The sequence below is a fragment of the Protomyctophum bolini genome (assembly GCF_963924005.1).
Source record: "Protomyctophum bolini genome assembly, chromosome: 1".
In the NCBI taxonomy this organism is placed as follows: Eukaryota; Metazoa; Chordata; class Actinopteri; order Myctophiformes; family Myctophidae; genus Protomyctophum; species Protomyctophum bolini.
Window position 1 is genome coordinate 10305880 of NC_137862.1, and position 22385 is coordinate 10328264.

At 44.8% G+C, this 22385-nt stretch overlaps 1 protein-coding gene across 1 annotated transcript in view; it reads left to right on the forward strand.

Moving 5' to 3' along the window:
* abhd17c (abhydrolase domain containing 17C, depalmitoylase) overlaps window positions 1–21157 on the forward strand; it is a gene marked incomplete at its 3' end in the record, with an annotated part of 43238 nt that extends 22081 nt beyond the window's left edge. Inside the window, exons 3-4 of the mRNA XM_080762880.1 lie at window positions 7397–7576; window positions 20929–21157. Coding sequence (XP_080619006.1) covers window positions 7397–7576; window positions 20929–21157 — 409 coding nt within the window. The remainder of the gene's footprint in view (window positions 1–7396; window positions 7577–20928) is intronic.
* Between the last annotated feature and the right edge of the window lie 1228 nt (window positions 21158–22385).

Consider the following 22385-nt stretch of genomic DNA (forward strand, 5'->3'; position numbering starts at 1 on the left):
GCTTTCTTAAAGTCCATTCTTAAAAGAGTCAGTGGACTGTGGTGCTCTCAGGTGAATAGGGAGAGAGTTCCACAGACTGTGGTGCTCTCAGGTGAATAGGGAGAGAGTTCCACAGACTGTGGTGCTCTCAGGTGAATAGGGAGAGAGTTCCACAGACTGTGGTGCTCTCAGGTGAATAGGAGAGAGTTCCACAGACTGTGGTGCTCTCAGGTGAATAGGGAGAGAGTTCCACAGACTGTGGTGCTCTCAGGTGAATAGGGAGAGAGTTCCACAGACTGTGGTGCTCTCAGGTGAATAGGGAGAGAGTTCCACAGACGGTGTGTCAGAAGGCCCTGTTGCCCATGTGGCGGAGGTTGGTGTGGGGGACGGGGAGAAGATGGGTGTTGGAGGAGCGGAGGAGTTGGAGTTTAAGGGCGATGAGTTCTTTGAGGTAGATGCACTGGTGTGTAAGAAGGGAGATCTTGTATTCAGTCCTGAAGGTGATGTGGAGCCAGTGGGTGTAATATGGTCATATTTCTTTTGTACTGAAGCCTCTGGAGGCTCTTGCTAGGGATCTCGATGAGTAGTGCATTCATGCATTGCAGTAATCCAGCCTGGAGGAGATGAAGGCTAATGATAGAACCGCAAGAAAACCGCCTAATTAACCACAGAATTTTCGATTAACTGTTGAAGTTTCATTGAAGAATTTCTTAACAGCGATTAATCGTTTAACCATAACTGTTAACGTCTCTAATAGATAACATATAACAATATGTTTGAGTCTTTTGTCATGATGAACCAGGCTTTTAGTTTCTGTCGTGGACTGGGATGAGTCATCTCATTCTCCATTATTGTGAACTCGACTTTTGAATAAACATGTATTTTCTCTATTATGTTACTGGCAAAGGGTATTGATCTGTGATTCCAATAGGCTGCTATTTCTGCTGCTGCGTTGATGCTTTTCAGCTGAAAAAGGCCCTTCCATTACCCCTCACACTTGAAGCTAGATCCGCGTTGGCATTGACTTCAAGGTTGCCATGTCGTGCTACAGTGTAGGCCCAATGTTGTTTCCACTCATCAAGTGCTCCATAAATTGGATGTGTGCACAAGACTCTCTTCACGATGACCCCAGTTTGCATATGGAAACATGGCATCCTCGCTCTCTTTCTCTCTCCCCATTTATTTTTTCATTCTGCCTCTCTCTCTCTCTCTCTCTCTCTCTCTCCATTTGTTTTTTCATTCTGCCTCTGTCTCTCTCTCTCTCTCTCTCTCTCTCTCTCTCTCTCTCTCTCTCTCTCTCTCTCTCTCTCACTGGCACACAGATCACTCAGTAGATTTCCATTTCCATTCAGAGTCTCAAAGTGTTTGAACAAGTGTTTTCACTAAACACAATGTTTCTCTTTCCCTGAGAAAGAATTTGCTCTCCCTAAAGTTTTACGATCGGCTCCCCCGATTAGCCCAGAATAAGTTGTTTTGCTCACATCAAACACTTGCTTCTGTCCATGTAGCTGTCCGTCCTCGTCCTGGCACCCCCCGTTTCAGATGCCGTTTTATTTCCCCATCGTCAATTCAAAACCTAGCTGATTTGAACCATCCCTCTTTTACCAAGTTTACACACACGGAAACTCTATATGTAATGGTATATAATGTCCACACATTGACACTTAATTAATTAATTCATCAGGCTTCATTTTCAACTACGCTGAAACGCACTCTCTCTCCCCCCTTTTAATTGAGATATTAACTATTTAACCCATTCTGACCTGAGATCAGATTAATATGAGGTTTCCACTGGACACAAACTGGTCTGATGAACCCATTCTGACCTGAGATCAGATTCTAAAAATGTCAGTCGTTCGATTTTTCAAAAATAGCAGACCTACAAGCTCGTAGTGCGCCACTCGGTGGCGCGCTATGAGTTTGTAGATCTGCTATTTTTCAATAGCTAAAGCATAACATAGTGCTAACACCAAAATGGGTTCCCGGCCAGAATGGGTTAAGTACATATTTCCATTTTGCACCAATATTATACTGTCTTAATACAGTGTTGCTTCTTATTCTCCGTCAATACCCCCCACCCAAACTCTGCCTCCCCCCACCCCCCTATCCTTTTTTTTTTTTCTTTTCTGAAGATGCAAGTAGGCCGGGCGCAGCGCACGCTTGCGACCAGCAGCAATAACTTTGGTTGATTGATGTATTTACATGTGTTTCAAGCCTTATGACCTGCTGTAAAACCTTTTGCCCTTCGGGGACACTAATAAACAACCTTGAACCTTAAAATAAGCAAATTAAGAAGGTTGATATAGGCTACTTTGATGGGAACGCGACGCAATGAAGAACACCCCGCTGCCTGGGTGTGGACATAAGCTGACTGCTACAAAGAATCAGCTGTGGGTGCGGCTTCATTTCAGGTGGATCAATCAGACATAATTAATGGGGTGGTCACAGAAAAACATAATTTTAACACTTTTTGCACACATTTTTTCTCCTAGTATAATCATAGTACCTGATGAGCATGTTTTAGCGTAAGCTTAAAGGCTTTATAAAAATACAGTTTTCTCTGTTTTCCGTTGAGTCTCGTGAGTCATCTTGATTTTGAGGCTCGCTGTCTGTGTGCACATCGTCATGGAAGCTAAATATGTCTTAAAATATGCAAAAAACGCTCAAAGGCTGGCATGGGCTGTCTTTAATAATGACATGATATCAACAATACATGTGTCTTATATCTCGCACCAAAAATAGCCGCTCTTCTCTTTTTTCCCTGCGAGTATAAATCAGGCATCGGAAAGGGAAGTGGAAGGGCAAGTGGACTAGCTTAATCTTTACTTAACTCTACTTAACCACAATACATGTTGGGCCAAACCATCTGATTTCCCCTCGGATGGCTGTGGAAAGGCTGGCACTGACGCCCATATTTAAGAGCAGTCGGCGCATGGCCGGCGGAGACCCAGGGAAGACAGAGTTACAGATATAGAGTTAGTTCCAATTACTTACTCGCTTCCCATTTTTGAGAATTCTTGATGGAAAAGCACCTACTGTCAATGTAACTCAGAGGAACCAAATTGACCCGTTATTTGGTTCCATTTGTACACTATTTGAGTTACAGACACATAAGGGTCCATTTGGTTCCTAACTATCAATCGCTTGGAACCGCCTCAAGGACCCCTGGGGGTCCCAGGACCCCACTTTGAGAACCACTGTCAGCAGGTGGATAATAACCGTTGTTCTCGAGTGATTACAAAATGTTGGTAACTGTAACCTTGTTACCGGACATTATGCATGCATCTGAATGGCAAATATCACGACAGGACATGGGGGAGAGAGAGAGATCTACAAGCTCATAGTAGCGCGCCACTCGGTGGCGCGCTACTATGAGCTTGTAGGTCTGCTATTTTTGAAAAATCGTAAAAATGTGGCGCAAATCTTTGAATATATATTCTTTCAAAGTGAATGTTTTTAATTCGGGTCTAAATTTAAAGGATCTGCTTTTTTGAGGGAGGGAGTCGGGGCGTTCCACACTTGCGTGGCACAGGGCTGTAGAAGGAGTATTTGCCCATGTTTGTTTTGAAAGTGGGTGGAACCAGATCGTCGTTCTTGCTTCCTCTTGTATTGTGGCTGTGGGAGTCACTCACCTTTTTTTAGGTAGTTTGTATGCGGGTACAGTGGGCATAGAATAGAGGGAAAAGCTGCATTTACAATTTTAAATGTCAATCCCAATTTAAATTGCTTAACTCTGTTTTCTACCAGGAGCCACCCAGAGGCTATTAAAATGGGTTGCAAAAAGATGGGTCGTGGGCCCCAGACCGAGGAATAGTCAAATTAGTTTGTTTTGTTTTTAGTTTTAGTTTAGTTTATTCGCACAATAAAAACAGTACAAAAAAGGTATCATCAATAAAAGAGAAGTGTGTGCAGGTGAGAAAAGAAACCCAGGGAGGGCTTATATGTGGTTCTCACTAAAGATAATATACAAATAGTAATATACAAATAGTAAGACAAAGTAACATAGGTATGGAAAATAACAAAAACAACAACAAATACATTGTGTGTGTGTGTGTGTGTGTGTGTGTGTGTCCGTCTGAGTATGCACAATAAAGCTACATTACGTTAGAATCAAGTGGAGAGGGTTGCTTCAAGAGGCTGGCCCTCAATCTATGTTTAAAGTTACAGAGTGAAGATGAGGAGTTGGCAATAAGTATGTGTGAATTCCAGAGTAAAGAACCTCTGACTTTTATGGAGAACTGGCTAAGTGGTACGGCTGAAGGGAGGATGAATATTGTCATAGCTTGTCATAGTTGTAGCTTGGTCTTTAGTGTCATAGGGATGTTTGAGGTGCAAGCATAGTCAAAGTAGGGCTGAATTAGGGCTCCCGCTAGAGTCTTGAGAGCACTTTTGTTGACAAACGAGGAAGTTCTGCCCAGAAATCTTGTTCTTTGGTTTACTTTTTTGATCATGCTTTCACCTGTCAAGTATACAGCCAAGATACTGTATGTAATCTCTTCTTTGCTGGAGATTACTATGTCGTCAACTCTGACTCTGAATTTCCAGGAAACAGTTGGCCGAAAACCGAATACCGATTTAATATTATATCTTTTTTTCTACCATTGTTGTCATGGTCGTACCTTAAAGCTATCTGGGCACTGTATTATTATTACGATAAAACACACACCAAAGCCAGCAGTCTTTGTTGGAATGCTTTTTTTGAGGATTATCTATAAACTGTTTATCTGGTGCTGCTCTGTGTGTGCGTGCGTGTGTGTGGGTGCGTTTGTGTGCGCAGGGTCAGATGTCAAATGCCGAACATGCGCCATCTAATCGGCAACTCCCTCATCCCTCATTCCACTTTGTCAGGGCTTTGGGTAGAAAGCCTCCTCCTCATACTCAGTGGGAGATGTTCAGAGAAATCATTCCATGTCTCGTATCATTCCACTGTGTCAGGAGGGCTCACAGGGCTCAGAGTCAGGGGGAGATGTCCAGAGAAACATGTCTCTATCAGGGCCTGTTTCATCTCTTCTTCACCTTGCAGGGATAAGCCCTCTGAAAATCCTGACCACTGCCTGCCCCCCCCCGGTCGGTCACAAATCAACCATGTTTTCCCATCCTGTGTGTAAAACCCACCAACCAACCAACCAACCCACCTCATACCTTTTAGACAAGACTCCCCCGTGGCTGACAGCTCCAGGGGAGGGTGGGACTGGGAGGGAGGGAGCCATAAGTCTGAAATGTGCTTCTCTCCACATGCACTCCCCAATTCTACTTGTGTCCCTCTCTCTCTCTCTCTCTCCCCCCCATGTCTCTCAGCATCTTTTATAGGGCATACCTGACGTGTCATTGTAAAAGTCAGACAGCTGTCACAGCTTCGGCCGCTCCGCTTTTAAAACACTGGTCTGTTCCTTTTTATTAGTTTTATTTTTGCCCTCTTTTTTCCCCCCGGCAACAATCAGGGGGCCCAATCAGGGGGACCCAACTTTTTCTCTCTTCCAAGAAAATGGTGAATCAGAGAAAGTTGAAATAGTTGGAGGGAAATTGACTTTGTCATTTATATCTTATTTTATCATCTTATTATCATTGTCCTGTAATGTCATTCCTGTCGAATGTCATGTTTGTTTTTATGATCTGTGTGGACCCCAGGAGAAGATTAGCTGTTCCGCACCAGCTCTGCTAACGGCGATCCTAATAAAACTCTAAACTCTGCTCCCTGCATCATCGTCATCATCTCTGGTCACGGCCGCCATAACAGCCTATAGTAGACACAGCCAGCCGCCATTCCTATCGTAAACGTGGCTGTCAAGAACAACGCAGGCTAACGCGCACTGACAGCTTCATAAGTTATTATCCCATATCGCCCAGACAGACACTATCTGATGTGCATGAGATCTTTTCTTGGTTGCTTGTTTTGGGAGGAAAATGCCTGCAAGTCCCTTGGCTCCCCTGCATTGTTTTTGTCTCTTATCTCAGTCTGTCTGTCTCTCTCACTGACGTCTTGTTGTTCTCTCTTTTGTCTAATGATGTTTCGTCTGTCATCTCCAGCCGATAATGGAGGGTATCATCATTCTCTGCTTCAGTGACGGTGGCCAAAAAAAACGCTGATCTCTGACACTTCATCTCCTGTTTACCCAGACAGCCAGCCACCTTTCTCCCTCTCAACAACGCAGACAGCCAGCCACCTTTCTCCCTCAACAACGCAGACAGCCAGCCACTTTCCTCCCTCTCAACAACTCTAATTAATTTTCTCTTCTATCTCCGCTCTGCCATCTATCTAGCTTCTTTCTCCTGCCATATCAGCTGTTGTTTCTTCGCACCCTTCCAAGTGCTCCCGTCATCCCATCGTCATTTACACTGATTCTAAACACCTGGCTGCTTGTATCTCTGGCTCCACAGCTTATTCATGCGCACGCCAGCGATGGCCTTTTACACCACCACTTTTAAACTTTGTTGGCTTTGACAGCACATTTTTGAGGACTCGTTTTTAGTTCTACTGGATGTCTTCTCCACTAGTCCCTCCCTGACATTTAGTTCTACTGGATCTCTTCTCCACTAGTCCCTCCCTGACATTTAGTTCTACTGGATCTCTTCTCCACTAGTCCCTCCCTGACATTTAGTTCTACTGGATCTCTTCTCCACTAGTCCCTCCCTGACATTTAGTTCTACTGGATCTCTTCTCCACTAGTCCCTCCCTGACATTTAGTTCTACTGGATCTCTTCTCCACTTGTCCCTCCCTGACATTTAGTTCTACTGGATCTCTTCTCCACTAGTCCCTCCCTGACATTTAGTTCTACTGAATCTCCACTAGTCCCTCCCAAACATTTAGTTCTACTGGATCTCTTCTCCACTAGTCCTCCCCGACATTTAGTTCTACTGAATCTCTTCTCCACTAGTCCCTCCCTGACATTTAGTTCTACTGGATCTCTTCTCCACTAGTCCCTCCCTGACATTTAGTTCTACTGGATCTCTTCTCCACTAGTCCCTCCCTAACATTTAGTTCTACTGGATCTCTTCTCCACTAGTCCCTCCCTAACATTTAGTTCTACTGGATCTCTTCTCCACTAGTCCCTCCCTAACATTTAGTTCTACTGGATCTCTTCTCCACTAGTCCCTCCCTAACATTTAGTTCTACTGGATCTCTTCTCCACTAGTCCCTCCCTAACATTTTAGTCTAGTTTTTATTTGACAAAATTGTCAATATATTTAGTCTTAGTTTTAGTCATCATAGCTTAGTTTTTATTTATGTAGTTTTCGTCAGTGAAAAAAGGTCGAAAACAATAATTGTCATTGATTGGTTGATTGCCATGTAAAGCCTTTTGGACATTGGAAAGACATTGGGACTTGTTTTACCCTTTACATTTTTGAATGTAACATGACCATCTTTCCTCTCTCTCTCTCTCTCTCTCTCTCTCTCTCTCTCTCTCTCTCTCTCAGGTATGGAGTGACTCCAGAGAACATCATCCTGTACGGGCAGAGCATTGGCACGGTGCCCACCGTGGACCTGGCAGCGCGCTACGAGTGCGCCGCGGTCATTCTGCACTCCCCGCTCATGTCGGGGCTGCGGGTGGCGTTCCCGGACACGCGCAAGACCTACTGCTTCGACGCGTTCCCCAGGTGAGTTGCACCCCTTTAGTCTAGTCCTTCTCCTTACACAACGTTAACGTTGGTTTATCTTCCTCTTAAACTACGTTAAACAAGCAGTTGGTTTATCTTCCTCTTAAACAATCTTAAACTACGTTAAACAAGCAGTTGGTTTGTCTTCCTCTTAAACAATCTTAAACTACGTTAAACAAGCAGTTGGTTTGTCTTCCTCTTAAACAATCTTAAACTACGTTAAACAAGCAGTTGGTTTGTCTTCCTCTTAAACAATCTTAAACTACGTTAAACAAGCAGTTGGTTTGTCTTCCTCTTAAACAATCTTAAACTACGTTAAACAAGCAGTTGGTTTATCTTCCTCTTAAACAATCTTAAACTACGTTAAACAAGCAGTAGGTTTATCGCCCTCTTTAACACATTGGCTGCTACAGAATTCAGCCAGGCCTATTCTTGTGGTGCTATGGACTTTACATTGAAGGAAAATAAAATCGGGGCCCACAGCAAAATGCTCTCTTATAGCGAGAAGCACACGCATACATCAGAAGAAAGCCGAACTTGTCCACTTCAATTTCCCATAAAATTACATTTTGATTTTACCATCTTCCATTCTGGAGATATTGACCTTTTTGCAACACCTGCTTTTGCCTGAAAGTGATGATCTTGAACAGCAAGCAGAGTTATGGAAGGTTTAAAGTCACAGACATTGACAGGCAGATATAAAAATGAACACAATAAATACTATACATCCTATACACCGAATGAAAGCCCTGAATGTGTACTTTTACGAGGAAAACAGTACACATTGATCCCATCTACAGTTTGACAGTAATTGGTTATTGAATTCAGCTTGTGCCCACTGCCCACCAGAGATAACTTCAGAGAAGACATGGACCTGAATTCCTCAAGATTCACAAAATAAGGCCTATAGCGACATATAAATACTATATACCGTATGAAACAGAAGACTCTCTGCTTTCATAAAAAAATAACTTCTACTGTAATAAGAATGAAAATCACACACCTGTGAAATGAGCGGTGCAACTCTGTCCCATATTCTGTTCTCTACTTATTCACTACAGCTCGCTATATACGGACTGAGGCAGAAAGTCAAACCTTTTATTTACAGTTTGGTCTGTAAACTTCTACTGTAATAATAAAAATCAGTTGCGCCACTCTATATTATGGGAGCCAACCCAGGCAAGTAAATTGACTATGGTAGCCAACCCTGGGCAAAGCCAGGAAGTCAGTGAAAAAAGGTCGAACGAAGGACGACATTGAACGGTGTAAATTAAACAGGTGTATTAGCAGCCCAAATGACCAATATAAATGAATTTAAATCACTACAGCTTGAAATTGAAATTGACAGAGTATGTTGAGCACCTCTTATATCATCTGTGCTGGTCATAATAAATAACTGGACTGACTATGTCAGTTATCATCACACATTTTATTGTGCAACTTCCCCCTCTCTGTTTATCCTTTATCTCTGTTCTCTTCAATCTCCAGACCCTCTGGAATGTCTCCATTCCACTTGTTTTGCCTCTTTCCTTCAGATACCTCATTTTGTTCATGTATAGGCTAGCCTTTTACTCCCGGGGGGGGTATGTGTGAGTGTGAGAGAGGGAGAAAGTTTTCACACCCCTCTAGCCCTCTTGTACTCCCACGTTGCCCCATCTTGCTGTTTTTGTGTCCGTTTAAGTCCATCTATCAGTAGAGCTGTGCATTGTGGAAGCCTGTTCCAGTCTTCTGTGTAGCGCAGTGTGTACGGCTGTACACCTCCCGCCCAACGGGGCAGCGGCTGAAGAAATTAATGTCGATTTGGCATTTTTTAACATAGATTTAGACGAGGAATACAGACATCCCACCCTAGGGAAAAAATCCTAAAATATATGAACATATATTTTTATATGCCACATCAACATATTTGTGAGTGTGTCACTGTGTATCAAAAAAGAGAAAAACCTTCCAAGGAAGGGACTGCACACTGCAGACAACTTACTACATCAAACTTATTTATTAGCACGACGCGTTTCGCCGTGAGCTTCGTCAGGTGCTCATAGCACCCTGGAGTGTGCAGTCCCTTCCTTGGAAGGTTTTTCTCTTTTTTGATGTCTATGCCTGCTAACTAGACTTGCACCTCCTACGGGTCTTTTTGGATGTGCAGGAGTCCCTTTTTTGTCTCATATATATATATATATATATATATATAGGCTATTTGTTGTTGCTTAAACTGCAAAAGAAAATGATAGCTAGCATATGATGCTGAATAATAACGCACCTTTTGAATAATAGCATTTAACAAAATGAAAGAGTTGCACCAGGTGAAGAGATGGTCAGTCTCCTATTGGTCTCCACTTATTCTGATGTGATTAAACTACATCCTGCTACCCTAATAGACAGGGGTACATGAGCACCTGGCCGTTCATTCGTGCTCTATCTCCGACCAAGCCACACTTCCACCACACATCTCTCTATGCAAAATAAAACCTGCACACTCCCACAAAAGACATAGACTACATTGCATTCGCCAAAAATGTCTTCTTTACTGTTTAAATATTACTTTTCTGAAACACGCTATTCTTGCTCAACCTCAACAGCCTACGTCAGAATCGTCATGTTGGCGTCTACTACGCCAACTACGTTCACTTAATGGGGCCAGTCCTTCACAGTGACACACGCGTTAGATGAACCACGCGACCGGGATGGTTTCTACCCCTCAATGTCGTGCCTACTCTACACTGCCATCCCAAGTCCCCTCCCCCTTTCACTGCTCCTGTGTGTGACCTGTGAACTACTCTCTGACTGCACTGTGGCTTGATTTATATGTGCGAGGTTGAAATGTAATGCACATAAATTAATTATAGGTCCAGCAAGCAAATCATGATTGTCTGTTTGTGCTCAATAGGTCACCATCACATTCCGATTTTAGGTGTTGTGTTTTCTATGACATTTATTTGGGCCAGTAGTTTCATATCTATCCTTTTTCCGACCAACACAGAACATGCTAACGGTGTTAGCGCGTTAGCATCACACAGCTTACAGCGTCAGTGTTGCATGAATACTTTCAACCATGACAATGCCGACTACTTTTGCTACACACACTTCCCAAGGATTATGGAGATGTCTTCATTTTTTTTTTAAGGTTGAGAAATGAAATAATTATGGTCGTTTCTAATCTCAGCATTTCACAACAGAAAGACGTGGATGCCTTTCGCTGCGCTGTTGGCGTTGCCATGTCTCATAGAAACAAGTAAATAGGTCTTTAAAAAGAATCCCAAAACAAGCGCATATAACAGGGGTCTGTAACCTATTTTAAATGAAGTGCCATGTTTTTATTTTCTAGATAGTGAGTCAGCCACAAGCTCACATCACAACAATAATCCATGTAATAATCACAATAACAATACTAATAATAATAATCATAATAATCCTGCTACCCTAATAGACAGGGGTACATAAGCACATGGCCGTTTATCCAACAGCTTTCTCCGACCCAACCACACTTTCACCACACATCTCTATATGCAAAATAAATTCGGCACACTCCCAGAATACATATAGGCTACATTTCATTGAAAGAAATGTCTTAATTACTGAATAAATATTACTTTTGTCAACCACGCCATTGTTGCTCAACATCACCAGCCTACGTCAGAATCGTCATGTTGGCGTCTACTACGCCAACTACGTTCACTTATTGGGGCCAGTCCTTCACAGTGACACACGCGTTAGATGAACCACGCGACCGGGATGGTTTCTACCCCTCAATGTCGTGCATTTGCTGCGCCCTTCTAATGCTGCGCCACGCCTACTCTATACTGCTCCATGCGACTCGAACAGCGTCAGCAGCAGCAGCTCCGAGCCTCCGTCAGAAAGGCTGCCCACAGCACTGCACAGCCCCACACCCAAATGAATCGAATGAATGAATAAGGCGCTTATATCGCTATTGCTCAGTGGATGGGACATTTACATTAAAAGCAATCGGATGGACGCGTGGATAACGGCATGGTTGTGTGCAATCGGAGGGAAAGCTTCCATAATCCATATAGCTTCCATGCTAGCTGCTTCAGACACAGGGGAGGGGAGGGAGAAATAGTGCGAAATAGCGCTTATGCAACAATTACCCTAAAACACAAACACCTCAACTCGATGTCATTGTGAATAAGAATTTCGAGCGAAATAATAATTTTTGGAAGGACACTTTCACCCAGTATGAAGCTAAATGTGGAAGCCGTGTGTGTCACACCAAAACGGCTGACCTATAGAATCCTGTAACCAGCCTCTCGCACTGCCTGCGAGTTGGCTCCGTCTAAGGCTCCGTCTTATGAGCAAATTTAGAACTTCCGGTCTGACAGCTAGCAGATTTAAGACATCCGGTTGCTTTCAGAATAAAATAAGATTATTTAATTCGTTAATTAAATAATTTTTACATTACATTATTAGTATTATTATTACATTACAGTTATTGTAAAGACACACATTATGTTTCTGTGTAAAAATAAGTAATTAAATAACATAAAAAAGTTATCTAAATGGATAAATGCTATTCACTGGAGTGCATGGACTTTATAAAGTGGACACTGGACAAAAGACGGCTCCGCCAGGCAACTATCTGGACATACCCACGCGTTTGGGAAGATGTCCTCTACCACCCCACAGTCTCCGCTAAGCGGGAGAGGTGTAAAATTCACAGCAGCAGAGCTTCTACTGGGGTCAATGCAAAAAAATGTACCGTTTCCGGACCCAGAATGGACACTGGACAAAGAGGCCTCCGCGAGGCAACTATCTGGACATACCCACGCTTCCGGGGAGATGTCCTCTACCACCCCACAGTCTCCGCTAAGCGGGAGAGGTGTAAAATTCAGAGCAGCAGACCTTCTATTGGGGTCAACACTCAAAAAAGTGCCGTTTCCAGACCCAGAATGGACACTGGACAAAGAGGCCTCCGCGAGGCAACTATCTGGACATACCCACGCGTCCGGGGAGATGTCCTCTACCACCCCACAGTCTCCGCTAAGCGAGAGAGGTGTAAAATTCAGAGCAGCAGAGCTTCTACTGGGGTCAATGCAAAATAAATTACCGTTTCCGGACCCAGACTGGACACTGGACAAAAGACGGCTCCGCGAGGCAACTATCTGGACATACCCACGCGTCCGGGGAGATGTCCTCTACCACCCCACAGTCTCCGCTAAGCGGGAGAGGTGTAAAATTCAGAGAAGCAGACCTTCTATTGGGGTCAACACTCAAAAAAGTGCCGTTTCCAGACCCAGAATGGACACTGGACAAAGAGGCCTCCGCGAGGCAACTATCTGGACATACCCACGCGTCCGGGGAGATGTCCTCTACCACCCCACAGTCTCCGCTAAGCGAGTAAATGGGTGCTTATATTTCTATGTGAAATGTGGTGATGCTGGCATCACAATAGATGCCAGCATCACGCTGCCTCCGTCTAATAAGCACATTTACAACTTCCTGTTTGGAAACCGAAACAGATGCTTCTGACATTTGCCTGTGCGTGCTTAATCGTTGTACTTCTGAACACATTTCCCAAATCTCAGTGATTTATCCACACATCGCTCTGTGTGTGTGTGTGTGTGTGTGTGTGTGTGTGTGTGTGTGTGTGTGTGTGTGTGTCGCGTCGCCCTCCAGCTGCAATTGCGAGTGTGCGCTGTGTGCAGGGCACACTACTGAGTTTAAAACCACAGCTGAAACATGAAGTGGAGTCTGTCAATTCCCGCAATTTCCTTCTTCCCATATTGCGCTGCAACGACACTAGGATTGAGCCCCCCGAAGGGGGGCGAAATTCTAGTCACATTAATCACCCACCTCAATGGAACATTGTCTGTCTGTCTGTCAAAAAAACTGAAGAGGCTAGTGGCTACTGCAGAACCTGATTTGGATAGGGGCACATGATCTGATGCAGGACAATGTCACTATGACAAAGACGGGTCTGTTGCCACATTCATCCACCCCATAATCTCAGTGGAAATGGGAGAATATGTTGTGAAATAAAAAGTCAGCTTCTAAGACTGGAATTAGGGGAAAAGCCATATCTTTACATTTTCTTAGTTAAAACCATTCCATGATTTCCCCATGCCCACACTCTCTCGCTCTCTCTCTCTCTCTCACTCACACACACACACACACACACACACACACACACACACACACACACACACATGCAAGCACACACATTCACTAGCTAGCGGTCCCTCCCCCTTTTAACTGCACGTTGTGGAACCCACAACAGTGAACCATTGGACAGAGAGCTTAACTCGCAGGGTCGCACACGGACTCACGTTCACGGAGCTGGAGGAGGAGTTCGACATCGGTCGAATTAAGTTAATAAAAACTTGATCGGGCAGAGCGTGTTTCCAGGGTAGACGCGAAAGCTATCATTTTGGATGTACATTATTTAATGATCTGCTCCTGTTGAGCCTCCCGTCCTGCCGGCTCCATGGGAGACTGATAGCAGCAGCCTAAAGAATCAATGACGAACAAAACGTGCATTTCTGCTTTCACTAACAGTTAAGGGGTAAAGGCTGGAGCCGGGGCTATTCATGTTACTGCAGTGCTCCTCTGTGATGCGTCCAGAGACCCGCCCTAAGTTGCTTCTGATTGGTTCGTATACGTGGCAGTGGCGGAAGGTTCTTATAAGGCAGTGGGTACAGTTTGCTGATAAACACAGAGGTATACGCTTTCAGTTCACAACGAACACATTCAATTGTTTCAGCGTCTTGTTTCAACATTTCAGTATGATCAATGATCAACAGTAAATAATTACATTGTTTCAGCCATAGGTGGCGGGTGGATTTGACCTTTAGCTAGGCTAGAATTGTGTGGTGGGACGACGCCGACGACGCATATTCATTTCTTTATTTCCCCCCAGATGGTCTAACAATGTCATGATTTGACCAATTTATTACCAATCTCGTACACCATTGCTCACGAAAGCAAGATCCTTGACCCAATTACAGCCACTGCATCTTACCTTTTAATTAAAGTAAAAGTAGTCTGAGGAAAAGGAACAGTTATGTTCCCCGGACATTGTTTTGGGATATTTTGGCTCTGTTTGTTAAGTCTCAAGTCAGCGTGGAGATTACCCGGCGGTGTTGCTGCCCCTCGGCTCCCTCCAGGCTCATGGCTCTTTACAGACGGGCCGACGGTACACAGACAGCAGCCTCACCCGTGCTGACCGTGTCACTCAGTGTGGTGTTGCTGCAGGAGTGTGAATGAACTGTGCGGACACTGGAACAAAGCCACTGTATTAGCATTTGAATACCTGTTCTGTGAACACCGTAAAGGTGTGTGCCTACATGACAAAATGACCAGGGCGAGGGGAGCTTCAGCCTTCAGTCAGTGGGTGCTATTTGGCTTACTATTGTGTCAGTGGGTGCTTAAGCCCTCAGGCACTCCCGGAGTTGACGCCGTTGATACGTGGTGCGGCTGGTTTCCTTCGTTGGGTTGGTTAATTAGCCAGTAAATCCGAGGCAGAATAGGGGGTGGGTTCACTGTGTCCGTGTCAATGTAGTACTAATGAGACCCTGGCCCCTGGGCCTGGGAGTGGAAAATACTGCGTGTGAAATGGCAAGTGTGGCGTAAGTAAGTAGCCTTGCCGAGTCATGAGGCCCATAGGGCAGGAGCCTATCTCCTGTTTCTGTAGCGTGAGGCAGCTTGATGTACAAGTACACCCTGGACATGACGCTAGTATGTCGCAGGGACTTACCCCCAATCCAACCCTTGAGTGTCAAGCAGGGAGGCACTGGGTCCCATTTTGGTATGACCCGGCCGGAGATCAAACACCGACCTCCCAGTCTCAGGGCGGACACTCTAACCACAAGGCCACTGAGCTGGTTCCAATGTGTGGCGTGGTGCGTGGTAAAGGGTTAAATTGCGTGACTCTCACTCTCAAAGAGTGAGACTTGGCAGCCCTGATTTCAGTCCTGTTAGGATGTTTAGCTGTAATGTTTTTACATCTCTCCTCGACTCCTCCGCCTGCTCCGCATCGCTGCCAATCCCAAGACGTTTCACCTGCTCCTTAGAGAATGTATGGAAAATAAATAAATGTGTAAATGCACCGTAAGGCGCATTAATGGCTTCAGTCACTTCAGTATTCCACATGCAGAGTTAAAACTATCTTTGGCCCACTGGGAGACCCTGGTTGGAGGCGTGTAAATGGTGCATTTATTTAGTGCTTTTATCCAAAGCACTTAATATCATGTAGATTGTGCATTACATTCACCCACCTTTACATAGATTGTGCATTACATTCACCCACCTTTACATAGATTGTGCATTACATTCACCCACCTTTACATAGATTGTGCATTACATTCACCCACCTTTACATAGATTGTGCATTACATTCACACACCTTTACATAGATTGTGCATTACATTCACCCACCTTTACATAGATTGTGCATTACATTCACCCACCTTTACATAGATTGTGCATTACATTCACACACCTTTACATAGATTGTGCATTACATTCACCCATCTTTACATAGATTGTGCATTACATTCACCCACCTTTACATAGATTGTGCATTACATTCACCCACCTTTACATAGATTGTGCATTACATTCACCCACCTTTATATAGATTGTGCATTACATTCACCCACCTTTATATAGATTGTGCATTACATTCACCCACCTTTATATAGATTGTGCATTACATTCACCCACCTTTACATAGATTGTGCATTACATTCACCCACCTTTATATAGATTGTGCATTACATTCACCCACCTTTATATAGATTGTGCATTACATTCACCCACCTTTATATAGATTGTGCATTACATTCACCCACCTTTACATAGATTGTGCATTACATTCACCCACCTTTATATAGATTGTGCATTACATTCACCCACCTTTATATAGATTGTGCATTACATTCACCCACCTTTATATAGATTGTGCATTACATTCACTCATTCACACACCTTTACATAGATTGTGCATTACATTCACACACATTCACACACCTTTACATAGATTGTGCATTACATTCACACACATTCAAACACCTTTACATAGATTGTGCATTACATTCACACACATTCAAACACCTTTACATAGATTGTGCATTACATTCACCCATTCACACACATTCAAACACCTTTACATAGATTGTGCATTACATTCACACACATTCATACACAGATGGTGGAGGAAACCATGCAAGGCACCAACCTGCACATCAGGAGCAATTAGGGGTTCAGATTAATTACTAAAGGATGTGTGGGGACACCTGAATGCAGATTCTTAAGTCTTCCTTATGAAAGCTTTACTGTGTAAGTTGGTTCCTCACGTCAGATTGAAACCGAAGTGATCGTTGACAAGCTTAGCCAGTTTGTCACCAAAGTAAACCTTTGACACCCAGGCTTTAAAATAAGACCATAATCTACCTGTAATATGCATGTTTTTTATTTTATTTAAAGAATCCTTCCTTTTGACTGTTGCTATTCTTGAAATCACGAGTATAAAGCCACGATCGTATAATATTGCTCTGCATAGCTTCCTGTGAGCCACAGTACAGACTGAAGGCTGGTCACACTGAATGATCCACACACACACACACACACACACACACACACACACACACACACCCCACTGAATAAGTGAAGGAACACTCCACTCCACACGGGCACAGGATAACTGGAGGAGAGGAGAGGAGCAGGGTTCCAGAGAAGTCTCTGTGTGAAGACGGATGAGTCCGTCAGTGACGGACGGGAGGTGGAGTGATAATAACGGCCAAGAGGAGGCAAGCCGAGGCTCAATGATGGAATAGAGTCATCCGTCTGCCCTCGCCTCGCACTGTCATTGATTACATGGTGGGGTGGAGTGTGGGATTGAGTTTTGGGTGGTGTTCTGTTTTTATTTATTTTTCAGAGCACATTTCTAACGACTGAGGTCAATCCGAAGTGCTTCACATTACAGAGCATAATAACATACACAGAGACAAAAAGAGAAGAAGAGGATAAAATGAAGATAAAAGCAAAGAGGAAGGAAAAGCATTAACGCAAAGTGTCAGCGAGCAACATGTCAAAATTTGTGGTGGGCATAGATCTTTTTTTAAATCTAGATGAATCTCACTGCAATTGGACAATGATGTTTGACAGTCGGCACTATAGTTGCTTATTTTAGACTTATTTTCTGACTTTCGGATTTTCTGACATTTTCATAGACCTGGTTGCTTGTTTCTCTTTCACAGTCACGAAATGTTGCAACCGTCAAAGCTAGTCCTAGCGTTGTTTGTTTGTTTTGGTTGTGATGCATGGATGATGCCTTAGCGGTGTTTGTTGTGGTGAGAGTGCACTCTCTCTCACACACACACACACACACACACACACACACACACACACACACACACGCATATGCATACATGGCCCGCCTCCTGGCCGCTATGCAGACCCAGCTCCCAGACCCAAGGGAGGCGAGGACTGGGGTGATATTGTCCCGCCTATTTGTGCTGGTGAGGAGGCGAGCGGTGGCGTTCTGCACAAGCTGTAGACGTCTAATAGCTCACTGATCGATGCCTTTAGCCAGAAGCCTTAACTGAAAGAAACTAGCCTTGACCACAGAGCTAATCTGCTTGTCAAATCTGAGGTTACTGTCAAACGTGTCACCAAGGCTCCTAACTGAAGACCGGATGTTGGCACTGAGGGGATCAAGCTACGGTCATGGTTAAAAATGATTACTTCGGTCATGGGGAATGGCATATTATGGCTATTTGAGGGGCAAATGGAGCGAGGCCTGGGAATATGAACACTGTTCCACAAGGGGGCGGTAGACTCGCTGGGGGGAGCGTGTTGACTTTCACTAGACAGGGGGGGACATTGAAGCCAGAGTGGAGGGGGCGGGGTGGTGGTTTCACTCGGCTGTGCTGTACGGACTGCCGGATGTTTTGGGACAGCATGTGGCGGCCCAGATGAAGACCATCACGGTCCAAAATAGATTAGAATGATCAATGAAGTTTATATTTTGAGCAGCACAGAAGGAGGGGATTGGGATCAGTCATGAGGTCAGGGTCAGGACGACACTTACAGACAAGGCCCACTGCGTTGAATCAGCGCTGGTTTGTAGTATCGCCTCCCGGCTAGCAGCTGTCAAATTGGCTAGCAGCTGTCAAATTGGCTACCAGAAAGACTATCATTGATTACATGGTAGGGTGGAGCGTAGGCCTGAGGTTGCAACTGGGGACGACATGGCTGTTAATCTACTGCTCTCCCTCCCTCACCCCCCCCCCCCCCCCCCCCCCCTCGACAGCGTGCGACAGGCTCCCCCCGAAAGTAGATTCTAATTCGGCGTTTGGGCACCAGATTTGGTTCCGTACACATATCACCGTTCTTGGGTTGACGTGTGCATAATTATGCTGTTCTTCCGGCCACGGAAAAAGGAACATTTTCCTTCCTGTTCCATGAGGCCTCAGGAAACGAATGAAAAATGTGAAAGAAATGTTGCCTTAATATGCGGCGACATGCTCGACAGGCCCTTGAGCCTGAGAGTTTGTGTTTTGTTCTAATTTAACAGAAGCAGATCGTTGATGTGAAGCCAGAGGCTGACAGTCTGTGGAGATGATTGATGGACACGCAGGGGGGGGTGATGAGGAGAATAGACATCATAGAGGCTTTAGAGGGAGACGTGCGTGCCATCATGCTGCGCTCCCGTTTTTAAAGCAGAGTGAGAGGGACAGTTGAGGACTGTGCCTTGCATTCTGCACACACATGCGTTTGACACACGGGCTACGTTAGCTGGCGTAAAACAAGCCTCTCTTATACCGAATCACGTTTGCAGAGAAATTACACCTAGCTACATGTTTATGCAATTATTTAATATTTATTTATATGTCGATTTCAGCTCTGACACTTGTTTCAGAGATGCTCTAGTATGTGAAGAGTCTGTCTGTGCAACTCATTTTGGATTTAAAAAAATAAAATAAAATCAGGTTTTCTCCTGTCTTGCCGCCATGACTGTCTCTGTCTCTCTGTGTCAAAAAGAGTCCCAAAAGAGTCCCATTATGTTACACCCCTACCCAGCACTAATCCTCCCGCTTATCTCCATCTGAATGGCAGGGTACTGTGTACCGGCGGGACTCAGCAGCTCCACTGGTTAAGGGCCGGGGCGATTAGCAGTGAATTCGTAAATTAGTATGCATGGGGGGGGTGGGGGGGGGGGGGGTTACGTAGTCTGCATAGAGAGGGCTGGCGTCTTTTCCGCTGAGCCATCAAGAAAGAGATCATAATTTAGCCCCATTTAAAGCCACTGCTGTAGTGTGTGTGTGTACTGTTTCCTTCCAAACGCCGCACATCCCCTAAAGGCAGAGCTAATTTTGTGAGTGCTATGGATACATACATGTATAAGCAAAGGAAACTGCTCTCTCTCTCTCTCTCTGTGTTTCTGCCATCTTTGAGAAGGGTGCATATCTTTGTCCTAACAGACACAATAAACGCAATAGTCCGTCACCCTAATCCTAACCTTACATGGAAGCCACAATTCTCTGGCCAAATGCATCTGTCATCAAAATCATGCTTTGCAAGTACTTCACTGCCTTGCACGGCTGTGTACACACACACACACACACACACACACACACACACTTTCTTTCATTTCCAAATGAAGCTTTGAAAGTGTGTCTTATTTTTATGGCATCATAAAAAAACTCTTGACTGCCCCCCCACCCCAATTCCTCCATTGAGGTTTTCAAATTAAGCTTTTAATATGGAGCTCATATTTTGTCTTCATAGAAACTCTTGCGCAAAGAAAGGACACATTAACTAGTATAGTTGCATTGGTGCGGTTTTTAGAAGAGATCCTGTAGAACTAAAAGACAAGATATGTGATGTTTGCGCTTAGTCTCTGAGAACAGATCTACCAGCTTTTTTAGCATTCAACAGTGTAAAGTCAGCCATTACAATTCCATCAAGGCTCGCCAAAATATGTATTTTTTTGTTCACAAAATCAACTGTAAATTTACCTGATTACCTATATATATTTATTTTTTTAATATATTTTTTATCCCACGATTTTGTAACCCATTTTTCACCCCTGTGTCAATCATCTAATGTGATCCTGGGCTCTACACACCCTCCACCAACCTGGGGAGAGCAACGGACGGAGCTTCCTTCATGCCTGAGTGTCCAAGTTGCTCCTTTGCACCTGACAGGGGGGAGTTTCCCTGGTTGGACGTAGCGCGTGGAAGGAACACGTTATTCCAACCAGTTCCTTTCCCCTCCATCAGGCGCCCCGGCTGGCCAGGGGGAGGCAGTTTAGAGACCAGGATTACTGCATGTTTTTTGTGAGGGTACCTACCCTCACAAAAAACAAAACTTCTAATCCCGTTATTCTCCTCCAGCATCGACAAGGTGTCCAAGGTGGCGTCTCCCGTGCTGGTCATCCACGGGACGGAGGACGAGGTCATCGACTTCTCCCACGGCCTGGCCATGTACGAGCGCTGCCCGCGCGCCGTGGAGCCGCTGTGGGTGGAGGGGGCGGGGCATAACGACATCGAGCTCTACGCCCAATACCTGGAGAGACTGAAGAGGTTCATCTCCTTCGAGCTGGCCCCCTCCTCCTCCTCCTGAGAGGGGGGGGGGGAGGGAGGGAGGCGGGGCACTACCTGGAGAGACTGAAGAGGTTCATCTCCTTCGAGCTGCCCCCCTCCTCCTCGTGTGGGGGGAGGGAGGGAGGGAGGAAGGAGGGAGGGAGGGAGGGAGGGAGGGAGGGAGGAAGGAGCGAGCGAGGGAGGGAGGAAGGAGCGAGGGTGGGAGGGAGGGAGGAAGGAGCGAGGGAGGGAGGGAGGAAGGAGGGAGGAAGGAGGGAGGGAGGGAGGGGGCACTACCTGGAGAGGTAGGGCCTGATCCATGCCACTCACTCAAGATCTGTTTTCTGTTGCTATTATTGGTCATTTGAGATGTAGCCAATAGCCATGCAGGCTGGGGGCCAGGCTGGGGGTACAGCCCCTCCCCAGGGAGGAGGAGGAGCCAGCCAGTGTTTTTTTTAGAAAATCTCTCTACTTTCTCCTCTTATCCACCTATATTTATCCTCTGCATCTCTCTCCATCTATCCTCTATCTCTGTCTCTCTATCTCTATCTATCCTCTCTCTGTCTCTATATCTCTCCATCTATCCTCTCTCTCTCTCATTAGGCCACCTAATCCAACAGTTCTGTCTCTGTATCTCACGCTCAATCGTTTATTTCTTTCATCTTCAGAGGCGAAAGGTTAAATTCTCTTTTATTATTATTATTGTTATGATGATGACTTTTTTTGTTTTTGTATTTTATACCAGTTGAAGAAACATTGATAACACTATTGAAGTTTTTTGTTTTCTGTATTTTTTAAGTTCACATTCAGGGTTGAAAAAAAACAAATGTATTTTCAGGTAATCATTTCCCAACTTCTGATTCATGTACTGTATGTGTTGGACTTAAATTGCTTGTCTTTTTTTTTCTTTTCTTTTTTGTCGGGGCATTCCATGTTTTTCTTTGAAGGGAGAATGTGCGCATGTGTGTGTCCACACGTGCGCACGTGTTTGTGTGTGTGTGCGTGCGCTCTATGTCAAACTGGAGGTTCTGTGGTAAATAACGTTACTTGATGTCTGTATGGATCAGTAACTGTTTGACTCTCGTACTGTAAACTGACTCCAGACAGCTCGGTGCTGCGTGTGCGCGTTTTGCGTGTCCTGGTGCTTCTATCCGTTGGTCCTAATATAAAATTCCTAAACTAAACCCGTTGCAACCTGTCACGTGACCGTTGCATCGGGTCATGTGACCGCTGCATCAGGTCACGTGACTGTTGCGTGCTGTTGTTGC